The sequence below is a fragment of the Gobius niger genome, assembly GCF_951799975.1.
Source record: "Gobius niger genome assembly, chromosome: 5".
NCBI lineage: Eukaryota > Metazoa > Chordata > Actinopteri > Gobiiformes > Gobiidae > Gobius > Gobius niger.
This window is the reverse complement of record NC_136856.1, coordinates 16567106-16584475: the sequence shown is the minus strand read 5'-3', so window position 1 is coordinate 16584475 and position 17370 is coordinate 16567106. Positions and strand designations below refer to the sequence as shown.

General features: G+C 39.9%; 1 protein-coding gene across 2 annotated transcripts; it reads right to left on the bottom strand.

The window, feature by feature from the left end:
- Positions 1–403: 403 nt before the first annotated feature.
- sh3rf2 (SH3 domain containing ring finger 2) lies at positions 404–13854 on the bottom strand. Of its 2 annotated transcripts, none has more exons than XM_079556787.1 (11): positions 13421–13854; positions 12813–13258; positions 8837–9073; positions 7743–7838; positions 6390–6779; positions 4044–4153; positions 3768–3938; positions 2697–2971; positions 1381–1670; positions 992–1287; positions 404–829 (listed from the first exon to the last, which is right to left on the bottom strand). In XM_079556787.1, the coding sequence occupies exons 2-11, from the start codon at positions 13242–13244 to the stop codon at positions 649–651; spliced, it is 2478 nt and encodes an 825-aa protein (XP_079412913.1). In that variant the 5' UTR covers positions 13245–13258; positions 13421–13854; the 3' UTR covers positions 404–648. The 2 variants fall into 2 exon arrangements, with proteins under 2 accessions (XP_079412913.1, XP_079412914.1); XM_079556788.1 differs by having other exon boundaries at positions 13677–13854.
- Between the last annotated feature and the right edge of the window lie 3516 nt (positions 13855–17370).

Here is a 17370-nt window from a genome sequence, read left to right as displayed (position 1 = left end):
CAGCAATATAAAAATGTAACTTACAGATACACTTATGATGGAAAGGGTAATCAAGTCCTATTAGTCTAGTAATAGAACTGTTACTTCAAAAAAATGTTACTTATTAAGAAGAAGTAAAACTACTCCACAGTACAGTAAGTTCAAGAACTTTTTTAAGTAGCTAACTACTAACTAAGGCACTCTGTTTTTTGTGGTGTGTCTTAATTAAGTGGATAAAATGAGTACTACCCACTTCTTGTGAAAGCCCAAATTATACATATTCAACAATACACTGCATGATCAGCAATGATCATATGACACAAAACTGAGGATCTGACATGGTTTTATTCACTGCACAAAACATTTAGGTATTATCTAAATATACTTTACTTACTTTGTGGAGCTGGACAAAGGCACTCAACAAGTATTGATAGATAAAAAGCAGAACAGTCAGATAGTATGTATGTGCAAACCCTGCATGTGTAGTAATCAAGCACAAATCAATTTGGAAAGTAATACAAATACAATCAGTAGGATTTCAAATTGGCAGCATAATTTTCTTTGGACCTCAGTGTTTTGTTGTTGTGCAAACCATGGCAGTTTGACAACAGTAAAATTAAAAAAAATTAAATAAAAAAAAACGTAGAGATCGGCAGTCATTGAACACAATCAGCTGAACCTCTCCAGCACTTGAAGGATGTTGCTTTGGAACAAGCCTGTTTGTCCACTGCTCTCCTGTGTAACAAGGAGACGTCCATCAGGCCGAGGTCTATGGACCAGGACCACCTCTCCTTGAACTAAAGTGAGGTCAGAGTCCGTCTGTGCTAAATGGGTTTTGGTCACTCTGTGTCTGTGAGGGGGGAAAAAAAGCGAACAATCAAAACAAAAGAATTAGTCTAGACACAAACATTAATACAATAATGTGTGTATATTTAGATACATTAAAAGGTGTTGTATGTGCCATGTACTCATATGTGCTCTGTTATGTGCCGTACAGTGAATTAAATCATACCTTGTTGGACTAAACTGAGCCGATACGGCAGAAAAAGACGGCTGTGGCAATACTGGGGTGTTTGAGTTCAGATCTGAGATAGTTGTCTCTAGACCCTTTCTGAAAATAGGAGCTTTTCCTTCTTTGAGAATTATTCCAGGTCCATCTCTGCCCAGGGTGAGCGATGGGGCCCACACTTCCAGTGGAGACGGGCCAAACTGGTTACTAGATCCAACCTGCCCCGCAGACCAAGAGGAGGTGCGACGTCTTAGAGGAGGGGAATCTTCATCTGTGACAAAACGCACCGATTTTGCAGGCTATAAGATAAAACAGAAGAGGGATTAATTAACTTCTTATATCAGCAATGGCATATTTTAGAGGCCAAGAATTTAGACATTCTATTATCCAACCTTTTCCCCGAGGTTCTTCAGGGATTCGGGTCTGATCAGGATAGACTGTGGAGCATTGGGAGGCGGCTGAAACGTTGAGAGTCCTGGAGTAAAGTCCCTGTCTCTATGATAAGCAGCAGAGGGCGCTATTGCCTCACTCATCCATCCAAAAGGTCTGACACAGTTGGCCAGGATGTTGCTGTTCTTCTTTCTCTGCAGCGCTGGTGAGTAGCCAGATGCTTGAACTTGAGCAAAGTGCTTTGAGTTGGATGGGACGTTTGTATTCAACATTTGATTGAACTGAGTTACGCCTGGGTGAAGGAGAGACGATACAACATGAGATCCCACCCTCCAGATTTGGGTTAAGAGTAGTAGGTTTGCACAATATTCAAAACAATCTGTAATAAAATGTAAAATGTTACAATGATTATAGTAATTTGACTATACATTTCACTATACATAGCCAAAAGATGTTCAGTTTATTAAATTTCATATAGTCAAAGTATATAACTAATAACCAATTTGACTTATATAGTTTGACTATGTATAGTATATTAGTGACAATTAAACCTAACCATTGCCATCATTTTGACAAAGTAAGTTCAATAAAAGTAAACCATAAAGTGTCTTTAACTCAGTTGTCCTACAGTAACCCACACATTATTTTTGTTTACACTAACAAATGGAGTTTCTATGAGCCCGATCTTGTGTTCCTAAACGTAGATTAAAGTGCAACTTTTTGCGCTTAGTAGGAGCGCACTGTGAGATTTTGTAGATCCACTCATTAAGTGGGCTGTATGTGGGCAGGACAGACTCCCAATGGGCAATGGCGATGTTATGAAGAACAACCTTTTTCCTCCAACCAGACAACCAACAGGGAAGTGGCAAGGGAGAAGTGTGGTGGGGGAGTGGGGGTCCTCTTGTTTGGGTCACGTCAACGCAATAACGGTTGCTGCTGACGTCACGACAGCGGGACCAGCTGTTTAATCGCTTTCTCTCGGGACACCGGACACGAACACTGTTCAGCTGAAGTACTTAGTTTAGTAGAGGAAAAGAATGTGAAGACTGCCGCAGGAGAGCAGCCCTCAGTGCTGCTTGGCACAAACCGTGCCTCAGTCAACGTCTTTTTTTTAAAAATAAGCGATGCCTTCTCGCCAGTGGCGCAGTTAAATCGCGCAACAGCAAGATGACGCCTGTCTAACGTTGCGTTTGGAGCAGCATTGTCCTTGCCCTTTATCTTTTATATGAAGTACTTAAATATAATTTATATACCTTACGTTTGCTGCAATACAGGTTAAGAGCGATTATTTTGAAAAGCCATGGTTATATTTACTCACCTCTATTTGGGTTAAAGATGCGCCTCACAGTGTCCCAACCTTGATTTCCTCCATGAGAGATTGTTTTCCCAACCATAGAGGAAGGCACGGCCTGCTGTGCTCCATTGGGTGCAGAGGGGACGTGTCCAGTTGTGTGCATTGTTCCATCAGCATTTACTTTATCAAGGGCAAGTACCACAGCAGGGTTCCGGGCAGTTGTGGGTTTCCTCCCGGAAATTGAATTGTATGGTGATGAAGCGTTGGCTGCTCTGGTTTCAAAAAGTCTGGCAGATGTTCTACAGAAAGACATGCATACAAATATTACTGGCAAATGTTGGCTTTACAGTGGGCGATTTAAACATATCGGTGGCACTTTACTTTATAGAACAGTAATAACAAGGTAATAACAGCATGATACAATAAGTTATAATAAAACAATGTAATTTCTCAGTCATCCAGGTAGTTAAATAGACTCAAAAAACAAAGGTGAATAAAAACTTTAAGGGCAAGAGTCATGACCAATCATATAAATTTGGTGTCCTGTTATCGTCTATTTCCCATATTATTACATTTTTAGATACTGTGCTATTTCCATCCTCTTACTATGCTATATAATAATAATAATAATAATAATGCATTGGTTTTATATAGCGCTTTTCTGGACACTCAAAGACGCTTTACATTGCATTATTCATTCACTCAATACTTGGTGGTGGTAAGCTACTATTGTAGCCACAGCTGCCCTGGGGTAGACTGACAGAAGCGAGGCAACCAGTCTGCGCCATCGGCCCTTCCGACCACTACCAACCACTCACTCACTCACTACATTCGCTAGGCTTCCTGGTGTTACCAAACGGTCTCCCATCCAAGTACCAACCAGGCCCTTCCCTGCTTAGCTTCCAAGGTCTGACGGGATTGGGCAGAGCAAAGGCGGTATGACCGCAAATATATATATAATATATAATAAATGTGGTTAAAAAGTGCTACCAATATTGCTACATATTACATATTTTATGTTTTGTCTTTTTTGCCTGTGCATACTCAATGCAGTAAAGCTGAATCACCTACTTCTGAGGATCACAGCCTTTTTACCTGAGCACAGGGGTTATGTAGTTGCTTGGCAAAATGCCCACTTTGCCAGTTCGTAAAGATAACCCACGGAGCCAGCCTTCTTTAAACATGCCGTATACTCCCACCATTTCTCCTCTTCTAAGCTCCAGCTCCTCTGGTCGCCGTGGCTTGTAGGAGTAGAGGACGGCACAACTAAAGTGTCAATGAAAAAATGTGTTACTTTTCCACCAGGTTTTATTCAATAATAGTTTATTTTTCTGTAAGTTCCTCATTAAATTGCCATTCGATATGACTCACACGCTGATGGAGAGCTGCTGTGTGGAGGCGTTTGTGCTGTCGGCAGATGACATTTGAGGGTTCGTCAGAGTCAGAGTGGGTGGAGCCTCATTGGACATCCTCTTCTCACTCTGTATTGATGTGCAAACAAAATATCAAAAATGAATCTCAAAAGCCAATGATTTTGGATGCATTCATTTACATGTACCACTATTTTTATATTATGCAAACGCCTTTTAGTTTTAGGTACATACATTTGTAGCCATTGTAGCAAAACGAATCAAAACAGCGTTTTTTGGGCTATTTATTCACACCACATGAAAATGACAAAATTAGGAGATATTGGACCTGAAAGCCTCTCCTGGTTTGCACAACAAGGAGAGCGAGAACAAGGTTTCAAAAGTAAATGCTCAAGCTCCCCTCCCCAGTTCACAAGCAAGCTCGTCTCACTGGTCAAAGTGATTGTACTGGGGATTCTGGTTAGTTTCCTGAGATCAGCAAAGGACGGACGCAATCTATTAAATTAGTAAAACATTTTAACTTATAGACTTTAATCTTAGGGTTAGACAAGCAAGGCCTGTTGGAAAAAAAGTCAGCCCTAGACTCCCCAAGTTTGTATTCAATCCCCAATGTGTACATCTATATGTATTTGATATCAAAAAGCTGTTTGCGTCTTGTGTAGCAGGAGGTTGAAATAACTTTCCTTCCCATTATCTCTTCATTGATGTCAGGGCTGCTCTGTGCTATTTACAGGAGTTTACCTCTCAGCCTCACCTGGGGTTGAGGAATCATTTTATATAGTTTGTTTCGCTTCAGTGCATATTTATCATACTTCAGAAGAGATGTGGGCAATATTTGGAAGATATGAGAACTTACAATACAGAGTTTATCTCCAATGTCAAAAGATATGGGTAAAAAAAGGGGAAATGATGGTAAAAAAAATGTTTTTTGTTTTTTATGAGGCAAAAGTATAAAGCAGAAAATAATCCTAAAGGCATATGATTTCAATAATGTGCAGAAGAAAAAGGAACTTAAAATCGTGTATCTTACCATCCATACTTAGCAAGCTAAAAACATGTCTCGTGTCACTCATAGCCTTCTATGTTAGGCATCACCCTTCTTCGTCTATAAAAGCCCAACTAAAACATATTCCCCCAAACTATTTAATTATTTAGTTCTGTTATAACCTCTTGTATCCCTCTTCTATTCCTGTATTTGTGACGATAAGAGACTTTGTCTCAGTCACGCAAAGTGCTGTTTATTGGATAGAAGGAATACAAACATACATTTGTGTAGTGTACAATGTATTTTATTGTATTGCTACAGTATACCTACTATCATAAGTGGAACTGGGAAACGGACAATAAAGTCAGTAGTAAGAAAAAGGCTCCAATAAGAGAAACACTACTAGTAATTAGGTAGATTCTGGAGGTTAATAACAGTTCAGGGAAGTTCACAGAATTTGCAATTACAGCTCGACTGATGTGTTACCTGCTTAGTGAAGAGGAAGGAGCAGGGCAGAGAGGGGTCTGTTATGTAACAAAGCTCACAGTGACTCATCATCATCATCAGCGGTGAGAGAAGCAGACACTGAGGGGCTCGCACTGCCTCCCACTCACACATCCAGCTCTCAATTTTACTTACTTTACTTTCGTCTTTTACCACTTTATGTAGGTCATACTTTAATCCGTGTTTCTATATCTCTTTATTGGTCTTCTTGTTTAATTTACACAAAAAGTGTATTATCTTCAGTCATTCAAAATATTCAGATGAATTTGAAAAACTAAAGAAATTACTGTGTGCCAATAGACTGTGACTAAGTTTGTATGCAATCACTAGGATAGAATATGCACCACAATTAAGTGTAGACACATTGGTGAATACACCAAACTAAGTAGAATAGAATAGTCTATGTTGTATTTTCAAATGTGAGTGAAACTCAGGATTAGTTCACAGATACATTCAACACATTCAGTATTAGATTATCATGTATAAAAAAGCAGCTCACTTTCCCAGTTATGAGTCAAAACTTTTTAAGTTTTTGAACACCACTCCCACCCTAAATGTTACATACCTATATTGACCCGTGTTTTCACGGCACTGTATCATATAACTTTAGGGTGAGGCGTTTTACATGTCCATTCCTTAAGTTTTATGTAACAGTTTCCTCCCTGTTTCCAAGGAACGTTTTAGTCTTTCCTTGGTTCAAGAAAACATTACCTCATGAAGAATTAACAAGTCTTTTGCCAAACACATGTTTTTACTTTCAATTTTACTGGGAAGCAAAACAAAGTCAGGGCTTGGTCAAAAGAACTGAACAAAAGGTGCACAACATCACACATCACTACAAAAAGACAGAGGACTCACCTGTGGCAGGTGTTTGTGAGAATTTTCAGAGTGGCGTCTTAGTCGCTGAGAGCTGTCTCTGGTCGGATGTGAGTGACTCCGAGCTGCCGGGGGCACAGATCTGCGTTGGTGATGACCCTTGTGGTTGAAGCTGCTAATGCCGGTCCCTTCGCCTTTTGAGGTGTAAAGGTTGTTCCTGCTGGCTCCCTGCTGTTTCCGATAGTTGGAATGGGGCAAAGAATTGATGATGGGAGCCTGCCCTGGGACTTGAGAGGGTCCGAGGTGAGTGGTCCTACTTGATGCGTCAGTGGCCTTGCTTTTGCCCCCACTGCTGGTCCAATACTGTAATTCTGCAGAGTCACTCCCCTTTCGACCTTTCCCTTCGAGCAGTTTGGCAGCCACCAAATTTGGCTAAAAGACATGAATACAAACGGAGAAACCAGAGTGAAAGCGAGAATAAATCCTACAAGAATCAGTCGTAGAAATCTTCTGTGAATCTCTGCTCCTGCTGATCACTGACTTTCTATGGACTTATCTCTACTCCACTCCCCTACAACTTGTTGGACGGGCTGTCAGGCAGCGGGATAAGAACCCTTCAAATGAGTCAAGAAAAGCTGACTGGTGCTCAGAGAGTAGCAGCAGGCAATATGAAATGTTGAGCTCCACAGACAGATAGGCATGGCAGGGTTAAAGCTTTTACTCCCCACAGTGATGTGCTGTTATGCCACCCAAGCAGAGAAAGCATTACTCTGTCTTCACGCCCGGCTGCACGGCACGAGAAGAGGCAGACTCGGAGAAAGACACATGAGTGGGATAGAAGGACACAATACAGAGATAGCGCAAAGGAGCAGAAACAGGAAGACGAGTAAAATATGGTCAGAACTTGTGTGGGAGTTTAAGCTTTCTCGACCCTAGAGTCCATACAAATTTCACAAGAATTTTCCATTTTAACTCTCAAAGACAAAGAGGGCAGTGGGAAAAAAGACAGTCAGTAAGCTTAGTAAGCAAACTCTGCAAACCTGACTAAGCTAAGTCAGACACTAATGAGCAGCTGCAGACACAGCGTGGCTTTGGAGATTAGCTCTTTGCCTCAGCACTCTGTAGCAAATATGTGACATTTACGGATGAATCAAAGGTTAGAATAAAGACCAAGGTAGTGCCTGGGCACTGACCTGGACATAATGACATCCAGCTATGACAACTATGGTTCAGTTCACCACAAGAACGTCACAATCAGGGCAAAGTGCCAAATAGAATGTGTCCAACTTGATCACAGTGAAAAGGCCACAATAATGCACAATATTTAAAAATTAAAGAGGAGGGGTAGATGAAACCAATAAGGAATGTAGAAGTAAACATGGAAGAAGCACTAACCTCAAGAAACTGTAGAGGGCAAATTCCAGCTTTGGTCCCAAGCCTTGCTTCAATCCAGTTTTCATCCACTCGCCTGATAAAAGTGAGAATGTCCCCCTAAAATAAATACAAACAATAAACACCCAAGAATAAACTAGTTTGTCATGAAGGCTAAGGCCTTTGCTAAGTTTACATTAACATCACTTTTAGTGTCTTCAGGCAAAGACTGTAACCGGTCTAGCACTAACATTGAACTATGTGTATTAAAAAGCACATGCCTCAGCTTTCTTTAATGGAAGGCAAACCCATAACTCAGACCCTTATGTAACTAGGAGAAATCCTTTAGGGTAAGTAAGAGTCATTGCATCAGAGAAGGGACAAATAGCACTGGCCATTACAGGAAGCTACACGTGCATTTCCAGTTCACATCACAAAGTAAGGTTGCTAAATAATACATGCATGCAATGCAATATACAATCAGTCCCTGTCTATAATACTATAATATTGTGAATATTTGCATAGATCTGTAGCTTAAATGAATCTGAATGCATGTCACCTCTGCTGGAGAAATATCTTTGTTTTTACTCAAGAATTGAAAGTGGTACACTTTTACTGTAACATCTTAATATCAGCAACAGAGCAGATGGTAAAAACATTTGTATAGGCTGTGTAATATGTGTTTAATCATGGCTGCAGCCAGACCCTTCAGAGTCAGGAGATCCTTGGTATTTGTTTTGACCTTTATATATGTAATAACAATAATAATATAATAATAATAATAATATTAATAATAATAAATGTTTACACTTTACAAGCCTCTATGGTATATTATAGTCATTAAACATTCACTCCTAACTCAGTGGTGGTAAGCTACCCTGGGGCCCCTCCGACCACTCACTCAACCACTCACACAGGGGTTGCATAAAGAGTCTTACCCATTGACAGTCTGCTCCTGCGGGAGCTGGGATTTGAACTGCCAACCTCTCAATTATTGGACAACCCCCTCTACCTTTTAAGACACTGTTGCCTCTGTGTAAGTTGCACCTCTCTTTGATTTGTGAATCTGGTATGAAAACTGTTGTGATAGGTGTTAGGTGTGACGTTTGGAGACAGACCTTGTTGAAACCAAGGCAGAATTGACTGTCCTGCAGGTTCATCTGTTGTGGGCAAAAGTCACAGAGGGCCCTATACAGAGGCATCTGGCTGGAGGGTGCACTGCTGTACACTCTTCTGTTGTCATTGGGGTTTCCATAGTTTGAGTCCACATCCACCATCGATTTTAGGGGCATACCAGAGGTGAAGACAGAGTCGTCCACCTCACTCCCATGTTGGTTTTGTAATGACGATCTAACCTGTAGAAACGGAAGAAAACAAACTAAATATTTGCAGCATAAAGCCTTTCATTTCAGCACATAGGTAACAACAACGACAAAAAGATCTCTGATCTGACAGATCTCATGATCTGGTTCTGAGTAGGCAATAGTAAATATTGAAGACTATTTTATAAAACAATATTATAATCCTCTTACAGGGCTTCACAATACAGTCACTGAAGTAATTAGATAATCAGATCTGGTGTGTTGACTTGAGAAATCTGATAATCCAAAACTCTGGGTGTACTCTGTACTGACAGCCCAGATACAGCACAAGGTTAGTAAGTCAAAGCCCAGTTAACGGTAGGCTATTTTCTACGCAAGTGGACAAACTGTGCTTTATCTTTCATAAAGGATGTAAATGGTAAATGGTCTCAACTTATATAGCGCTTTTCCGTCTACATTAGGCACTCAAAGCGCTTTACAGCAAGGATCCATTCACCCATTCATACTCTCATTCATACACCAATGTACGCAGACACTGGGGGCAATGTGGGTGAAGTGTCTTGCCCAAGGACACAACGACAGTGTGCACTTTCAGGAGGTGGGATTGAACCCCCGACCTTCCGATCATGAGATGACCCGCTCTACCAGCTGCGCCACTGTAAAGGTGCAGAGCAGGGAAATAATCAGAGCTGAGACTCAAACTCACAACACTGAAAGCAGAACAATCTTCTTTGTTTTTGTTGCATTCCATTCCCTTTGTGCTGTATTTTCATGGTTAGCACAAGAGTGAAAGGTCACAAAGAAATCATATTACATCTATAGCAGATTACGCTATATACATGCAGCTTCAATAATCTGAGAACTCCAGAAATCAGATCATGATTTGATTTTTGGTCTGCATGTAAACATAGCTACTATTTGTTAATCTTCTGATTAAGCATAAACATTTTTTTAAAATATAGATTATCTTTGATCTATAATATTTTAGTTTAGGTATATTTGAGTGGAGTCAGTAGCACAAGTTAGTAGTTGCTTTATCGTAACATAGACATGCTAAAATATGTCAAAGGCTTTTGTTAACATTTTGTAGTTAAGAGCTCCTGTGAAGTATAACTGGTCTGCACAGTGGTGTCATTAATATGCACTTTAAATTGCACTAAAATCCATACTGTAATTCCGGCACCTAGGACGGTAAAAGTATATATAACACATCAAAACTGGAGACGTAGGAGGCGATTAAAATGTGTCAGTGTTTTTCATTTGATTCACCGTTTCCATTGCTGTTCTGTTTCCTGTTTCGCCAGAAAGACTTAACTGAGGAGTTAATGCCAGATGGTATCAAGGAATTAACAGTAATAACACTCAGGCCTTGGTATATGCAAAAGAAGACAACCGGATACAGGACAAATATGTTTTTTTCTGAGAAGTATTGAGAGTTGTTTTGCAATGTATGTTCAAAATATAACATCAACTTTACTGTAAATGTGTCCAAGAGAATTAACATTTGAAAATAATTAGTAATATACAGTATAATAAGCCAAAAATGATTACATGCATTTAAGAACATGTTTGTAGAGGTCTAAACTACAGGGTTAGCACATGAAAACTACAGGGTTTTAAACGTGATAAAACCCAATAGAGACAGGATTTGTCTTTCATTCGAAGGATTTTGTACAACCTAAATCATTGTGGTCTTTTGGATTTGCTAAATGTGGCCATTCAAGTTTCAATAATGATTCAAATGTGATTCACTGATTTATTCTTCCATGAGGACTCTCAAAGTCAAAAGTCTCTCATACTATAAAGATTTGGCATCAAATTAGATACAGTATTTCATGAGTTCAACCCAGAACTTCGTGGGGTTGTCAAAAGAATACATTTAATACAGGATTTGTTTATTGAAAATGTGTTTGCATCCTTTGATCAGTTGCGTTAGAAATATCAAATTGCCAATGCAGACTTTTTAAAATATTTACAAATCCGTAGCTTTGTTATATCAATGTTCCTGTCTTTCCCTCATCAGCCTCACAGCTCAGACATGAATACTATACTTTTAAAAAATATGTTGAAAAAATGTTCAGTTTCTAAAATATGAAATTAATTAGGAAGCTTGGCAACTGGACATTGGAATAAACATCACTGCATCTCAATGGACTAAGGCTCAGGACAACATCCACTCATCTTCAATCAGTCCTCATCATGGACTGCTCCAATTCAAAGTTCTGCAGAGGCTACACCTCTCCAAAGTACGGCTTTCCTAAATGTCCTAAATGTTCCAGCTCGTGACCGGTGCGGCCAGGAACAGGCTTCATGAGCTCACACCTTTTGGAACTGTCCTAACATAACAGCTTACTGGACAAAAGTTTTTAAATTGTTGTCTGATGTTTGTGGAACACAGTTACACCCTGACCCAAGCTTTATAAGTTCAATTGGAAAAAATTGAATTTGAAGGGAAGGTGGATGAGTTTTATTTGGCATGGAGTCCATTTGTCGAGTACTTTAAGAAGTTTAAGCAAGCAGATGTGTGAATGGGAGTAAGTGAATGGCCTGCCCCAACCCCCCCCCCCCCCCCCCTCGCCTACCTATTTTTTTAAATTTTATTTTTATAAAATTGTATTATTATTATAATTTTTATATTTTTTGTATGATTTTTATTCAATTTTGTCACCTTTATATTTCATTTTTTTGTTTGTTAGTTGTTCAAAAAAATAAAAAATAAATAAAAAGAATTTAAAAAAAATAAGAAATGTGATGAATTGTGAAAACTTGTGAGAACAATTGATTGAATGAAATCCAGCTTGTAGTAGTATAGCATTATTATTTTATTTTAGAACATGAATATTAATTTGAACGGCTGTTTTTATTTGTAATATTGCAATAAAATTAATAAAAAAATATCTAAAAAACAATAATATCTTATTAATAATACATTTCTCACCCATTTATACATTAGTTGATCTTTTGTTACAAAGATCCTTCTTGTGTTGGCAGCCCTCTCAAACACACTCTCATTCATCCTGGCCTATCCTACATGTTTTTAGAGGTATGGAAAAAAGGGGGGTCCGGAAGAAACCTACGCAGACACGGGAAGAACATGCAAACTCCACACAGAAAGGCTCGGGCCAGGTTGGAATCGAACCCGGGACCTTCTAGCTGTGACGCACGATTGTCATATATATTATCCTCTTTGGCGTTGTTACTCACACTGTCCTTTTTGTATAACATAATACTGACCAATATAATGTCTCTCAGAACAGCCTCCAATACAACCTCCTCCACATTATTATGGACAACTGTGATTATGTTATGTAACACACATGTATCAATGACGTGAATGGACAATAATGCCAAGGACACATGTGTCTTTCCCTAAGTCCTTGTGACGATATTTTATCTAAGATTGGAGGAAAGTACTACATCTGGAACATTAATACATTCAGAAATGCCAGAGTTCTGAAAAGGTAAAAGTCAACATGACATATACATTCATGATCTAAAATGGCTGAAGCAATAATTCAGCAGATCTGTGGCACCTGTACCCCTAGCAGTACTCGGAGAGAGATTATTTCATTTAAACTTGAGTCATGCATCTAAAATGGAAGTTTTCTGGTGTAGACATGGTTTACACCCAGAAAAGATTGAGTCCAATTTCGGCTTAGTCCTGATTTAATCTTTATCTAGGCCTGGTGGTACTTGTAAGGTCAAATATTTCTCACTTCTGTAGCCTGTTTTAGTGTACATGTGCCGTGCAATGGGGGGGTCATGCACTCACCTCACTGTGCCCTTGCTTGCCCCTGTAGTTATAACTGTCCTGCTGTTGTCCCTCATTTTCTTCCATTTTGCGCTGGTAATGGGATGAGGGTACATCATAGTGGGACATCAGTGGGTTCCTTGTGTGGCCATCAGTGACCTGCAGCCCCTCCAGTAGGCGCACAAGCAGCAGATTGGTGGGGAGCTCCTCTGCTGTCCCGGCCAGGGCAGGTGTCTGACACTCTGGACACAGCAGCTGGGAGTGGGCAGTCTCCTGTCTTTGCAAACAGGACTCGCAGAACGTGTGTTGGCAGGGCAGGACCTTTGCTGATGTGTCTAGCTGCTCCAAACACAGAGGACACTCCAGCAGGGCTTTAAGAGACAGCTCCTCCATTGTAAAAGGTCCAACTCTCTCTGGGACAGCGCGTTCATCTGAGACAAAGTAATCCAGCATAGTACGCCTTTGTACTACAAGAGAAAACGAGGAAATAAGAGAAGCTCCATTTGATAAGCATTGGTTAGAAAGGGTCAAAGGGTGAATGTGAAAACAGAGAAAGATCAAACGCAGTGTAGCCAATGCGCAGGTTAGCGCTTTGTAGTAGACGTGCTACAAGTGTCACGTCAACTTACCTGGATGGCTGCCCAGGTAAGAGCTCGGCTTTTACGACAGTTCTAGCAACACGGCAAGATCGCGCACACAAATTCAATCTTACAATGCGTGTGTTGAATGGCAGACTGTAAACTCCGATTGTGAAAGGTCTGACTTTTTTCATGCGTATCGCCATGACGCAGTACGGACCGCGGCGCAGGCGAAAGCTGCAGGACGAGCTGTCGAGCCGCGGGACAAAGCCATGCCGCCGCAGTGAATGACGACAGAAACACCCACCTGTGGATCTGACAAGTTACAGGCACTTGTTGTTAAGATGTCACTGCTCCTCGAAGTGGATAATCCCGGAAAATGTGGCGTATTACCGGGTAATCAGGAAAAAACACCCCAGTTCGCCACATGTTAGCTTACAACTGGCTATGAGTTAGGAAAGAAAATAGCTTAAACCCTTAATGTTATTTTTGTATGGAGACTGATTAAGCACGTACTCGTCGGTTGTTGTGTGAAAAAGCTCGGATGTGTGCAGCTGTATCATTTCATTATCAGCATAATAAAGAAAATGTGTTAGTTGGCTTGTTGCAGTTAGCTTCCCACAGTTTTTTGATCTTATTGCAAAAGAAGAGCATCAGTAGCTCAGTGCACTTGCCATGTGTCGTGGTCTCCCTCTGCTGGCGCGTTCACTGACCAGCTCCATTTATTTCAAAAAGCCTGCCTGCAAAAACAAAACTATGCCAAACCCTTAACTAGAGTTGACTTTTTTTTTTTTTTTTGCATGAATAAGTGAGAATCTTTACAATGTCGTGAGTGACATAAAGCTTGAGCAAGAGACAAGAGTGACATTAATTGATTGGTCTGAAGCCTAAATTACCCATCTTGCAACTTGAAAATAAATTATTTATTTATATTGGCTATGTTTGGAAAGTTCAGGACATCCTTTTGAATTTTTTAAACAAGCATAAATGTTTCATGCTGTTCTGCACGTCAGCAGAACTCGGGGAATTCTAAAAACCTACATGTGCAGCTTTTACAGCAGGAGAGTGCAATGGAAGCCATGACTTATTTACATGTTCATATCAGTGTTGAAACAGGCCTTTCCTCTCAAGCTTCCCTCACAGCTTAATGGCAATTGCAAGGAGTTCATTTTACTTAAAATCTCAAAGACTTAATTTGAACTCTTTATCTGTCTCCTTTTTCAGAGATTTGGAGCGTTCTTGTCCTGCTCCAGAAGAAGAAGTCAATGCAAAGTGTGTATCAAAAGGTGGTGGTCAGTCTAGCCACAGGTATATGGACTTCTGCGGAGCAATGTACAAATCTATCTGAGGTAAAGGGCTGCCAGGAGATGTGCCTGTTTCATACAATTTCATAGTTGCTGCAGGTTACTTTACAAGAAGCATTCTTCTCCCAAGTAAGACTTCATTTAAAACACTCTCTTCTTGTGAAAAGCTGCGAACTCAGTAGGGTTGGTTTGGGTTTCCCCTACAATAAGTGCATCATCATGCTCCAACCCTATTGTGTGTGGATATTCTTGAGATGCAGCAGTTTCATTCAGATTTGCTACACATAGGGCATTTTAGTTGCATGAAAGCCTCTTAATTATTTTTATCACTCAGAAGGAACTAATCCTCCAGGCAAAATAACTTACTTGTGGTGATAGTGGCATGTCATGATTGGAGAAAAGGCCGTCAGTTTAGTGAATATAAAAATATGCAGAAGGTGAGGCTTCAGGCTGCTAAAGTGGAAACAAACACGAGCAAGCTCAACTGGATCTTCCAGTTCTTTTCCTCAGCGTGTTTCTGTGCAGACACATTACCTTTTCAGTGCGTTCACACCCTGATTTACATGGTGGACCTACTGTGGACATGTCAACAGCCTTTGTTTAATTTAGGGCTAAGACTGCATAAGGCAGTCTGTTCTTTCTCTCCACATGTTTTATAACATTGTCCATAAGCAACTTAGAGACTTTTACACCCACAGTTTGTTCTGCCTTGTCCTCAACCAGCAGATTCAATCCGATGAATATTTCATATTTAATAAATAAATGAAACAACCTCTTTCTTACTGGGTAGCCCTCTAAGCCGCTGCTTACCTCTGAATACAGCAGCTCATTATCCTTCACAAGTCATTTTCTGAATTATATTCAGATTAAGCACATTCTCATTTATTTTTGAAAACAAAACATTTTTTGTTTCAAATATGCTTTATTTAAAGCCTTTAGCCACTTTGCACTGAAATGTTTGAAGATTTAAAAACTAAAATGTGTTTGCAGCCTGCTGTAAACGTGCTTTGTGGCTGCTGATTTGCTCTTGCTGTTCTTTCTTCATTTGCAGAGACATCTTAGTTATTTATGCCAGTGGTGACCTCCTCTGACTGCTCTCTGGGCTCCTTGTACATTAGTCACACAGGACACGGCTGTTTACAGCTGTCTCACTTGTCAAGATGCTGGCGCTCATCATCATCATCATCAGTGTGGGCCACATGGCTTTATCAGCTGTACCTCACCTTGGCAAATAACGGTAGGTTTATTATCTGGTTTGGGAAGGTTTACTCCCTAAATGTGCATTTACCTTACACCGTACATGCATCACACATAAAGGCAAAACATTTTCTTCTGGTTTGTTTGTGTGTTAATCCATACGAGATTACGTAAAGATTGTAAAATTGCAAGATTGCAGTTGGTCCTGAATGTGGTGGTGCGATGGCGTGCTTGTGGTGTGATGAGGTTGTCATGCTGTTCACGCCATAGCTTTCTGCCAGTAATTGATTACCACGCTTAAACACTGCTGAACAGACATTGACATTCTTATTTGGAAATGCAAACACAACCCGATGTATTCAGACTGAGATATAATTGAAATCGAGAAAAAACTGTATCACGATGACTAACTTTTGGGGTTTGTGCGACACTTGCTCGGCAGCTTTGGTGCAACACGGGTGTGTTATTGTGTCGCTGGTCTGCTGCACTTGAGATTGACTGGGGGTCATTGCATATTTGCATGGATTTGTCGTGTATTAATAACTCGAAATAAATTCAATCTATCTATCAATAAATCAGTCAAAACTAAACCTAAAAATGTGATGTTGCCTTTCAACATTTTTATGTTGTAACCAAGTAGCTTGATGATTTTCCACTATTAAGTATCTTTTATTATTTGTACTGATTTGAAGGATTGTAGGATTGAGCCATCTTCCCATGCCCAATATATGTATATATATAGATTGTTAACTTTATGTCATATTTCACACAAAGCACCTTTACAACTCTATGGTTGTTATTAATTGAAATACCTAAACACTAATCCAAACTGTTATTATCTTGACCATAACCAGGTCAAAACAGCTTCAATATAGCAAATAAAAGGCAAATCCTACCATAGGACTCCAGTCTGCCCACGTCAATAGAGCTCTGGACTGAATGTTATAAATTTACCCACGGAAATCCGTCATATTATTGGAACTCGCAAAAAGATTAATAAAGATTAATATTAGCTAAAAACGAAATAAAAAGAGCCCATGGACAACTCCCTTAGATGCCTGCCAACTACTGGTAAATACATCACAACACAATGTAGTTCCAAATGCTTGTGAACAATAGCAGCATGTATTTTACCTGTTTTTTTCTTTCTTTCTTTTTTTAAATCAATTGGCTTATTAGTATTAAATGTGCCAGCAATCCCAAAAATCTTAGCAGATACATGACACAATCCCAAGCCCTTTAGGCTCTTTAGATTGTTATGAACACAACTTATTACAACAAAACTACTCACACTGGTAAAAGTTGAAGTATTTTTTGTAGGAGAGTCTTTTGGTGTGCAAATGCTCCCGCAGCTGTTTGATATAGAGATTTTCATGAGGGAAACTAAAAATAGGACGCACACCTCTGAGCCAGCTGCCTCCTCCTCGCCGCTGCCTTTGGGACTCGCTCTTCTTCCTTTTTCTTCTTCTGTAGCTCTTCGTTCTGTGGCCCCTGCAAGCT

Excerpts from the sequence above, each read along its gene's own strand:
- sh3rf2 (XM_079556787.1), bottom strand. The coding sequence starts at position 13,244 with ATGCTGGATTACTTTGTCTCAGATGAACGCGCTGTCCCAGAGAGAGTT. Across the intron at positions 6,780-7,742 it reads GCCCTCTACAGTTTCTTGAG|CCAAATTTGGTGGCTGCCAA; the intron begins GTTAGTGCTTCT and ends CATGTCTTTTAG. Across the intron at positions 2,972-3,767 it reads TACATAACCCCTGTGCTCAG|AACATCTGCCAGACTTTTTG; the intron begins GTAAAAAGGCTG and ends GTCTTTCTGTAG.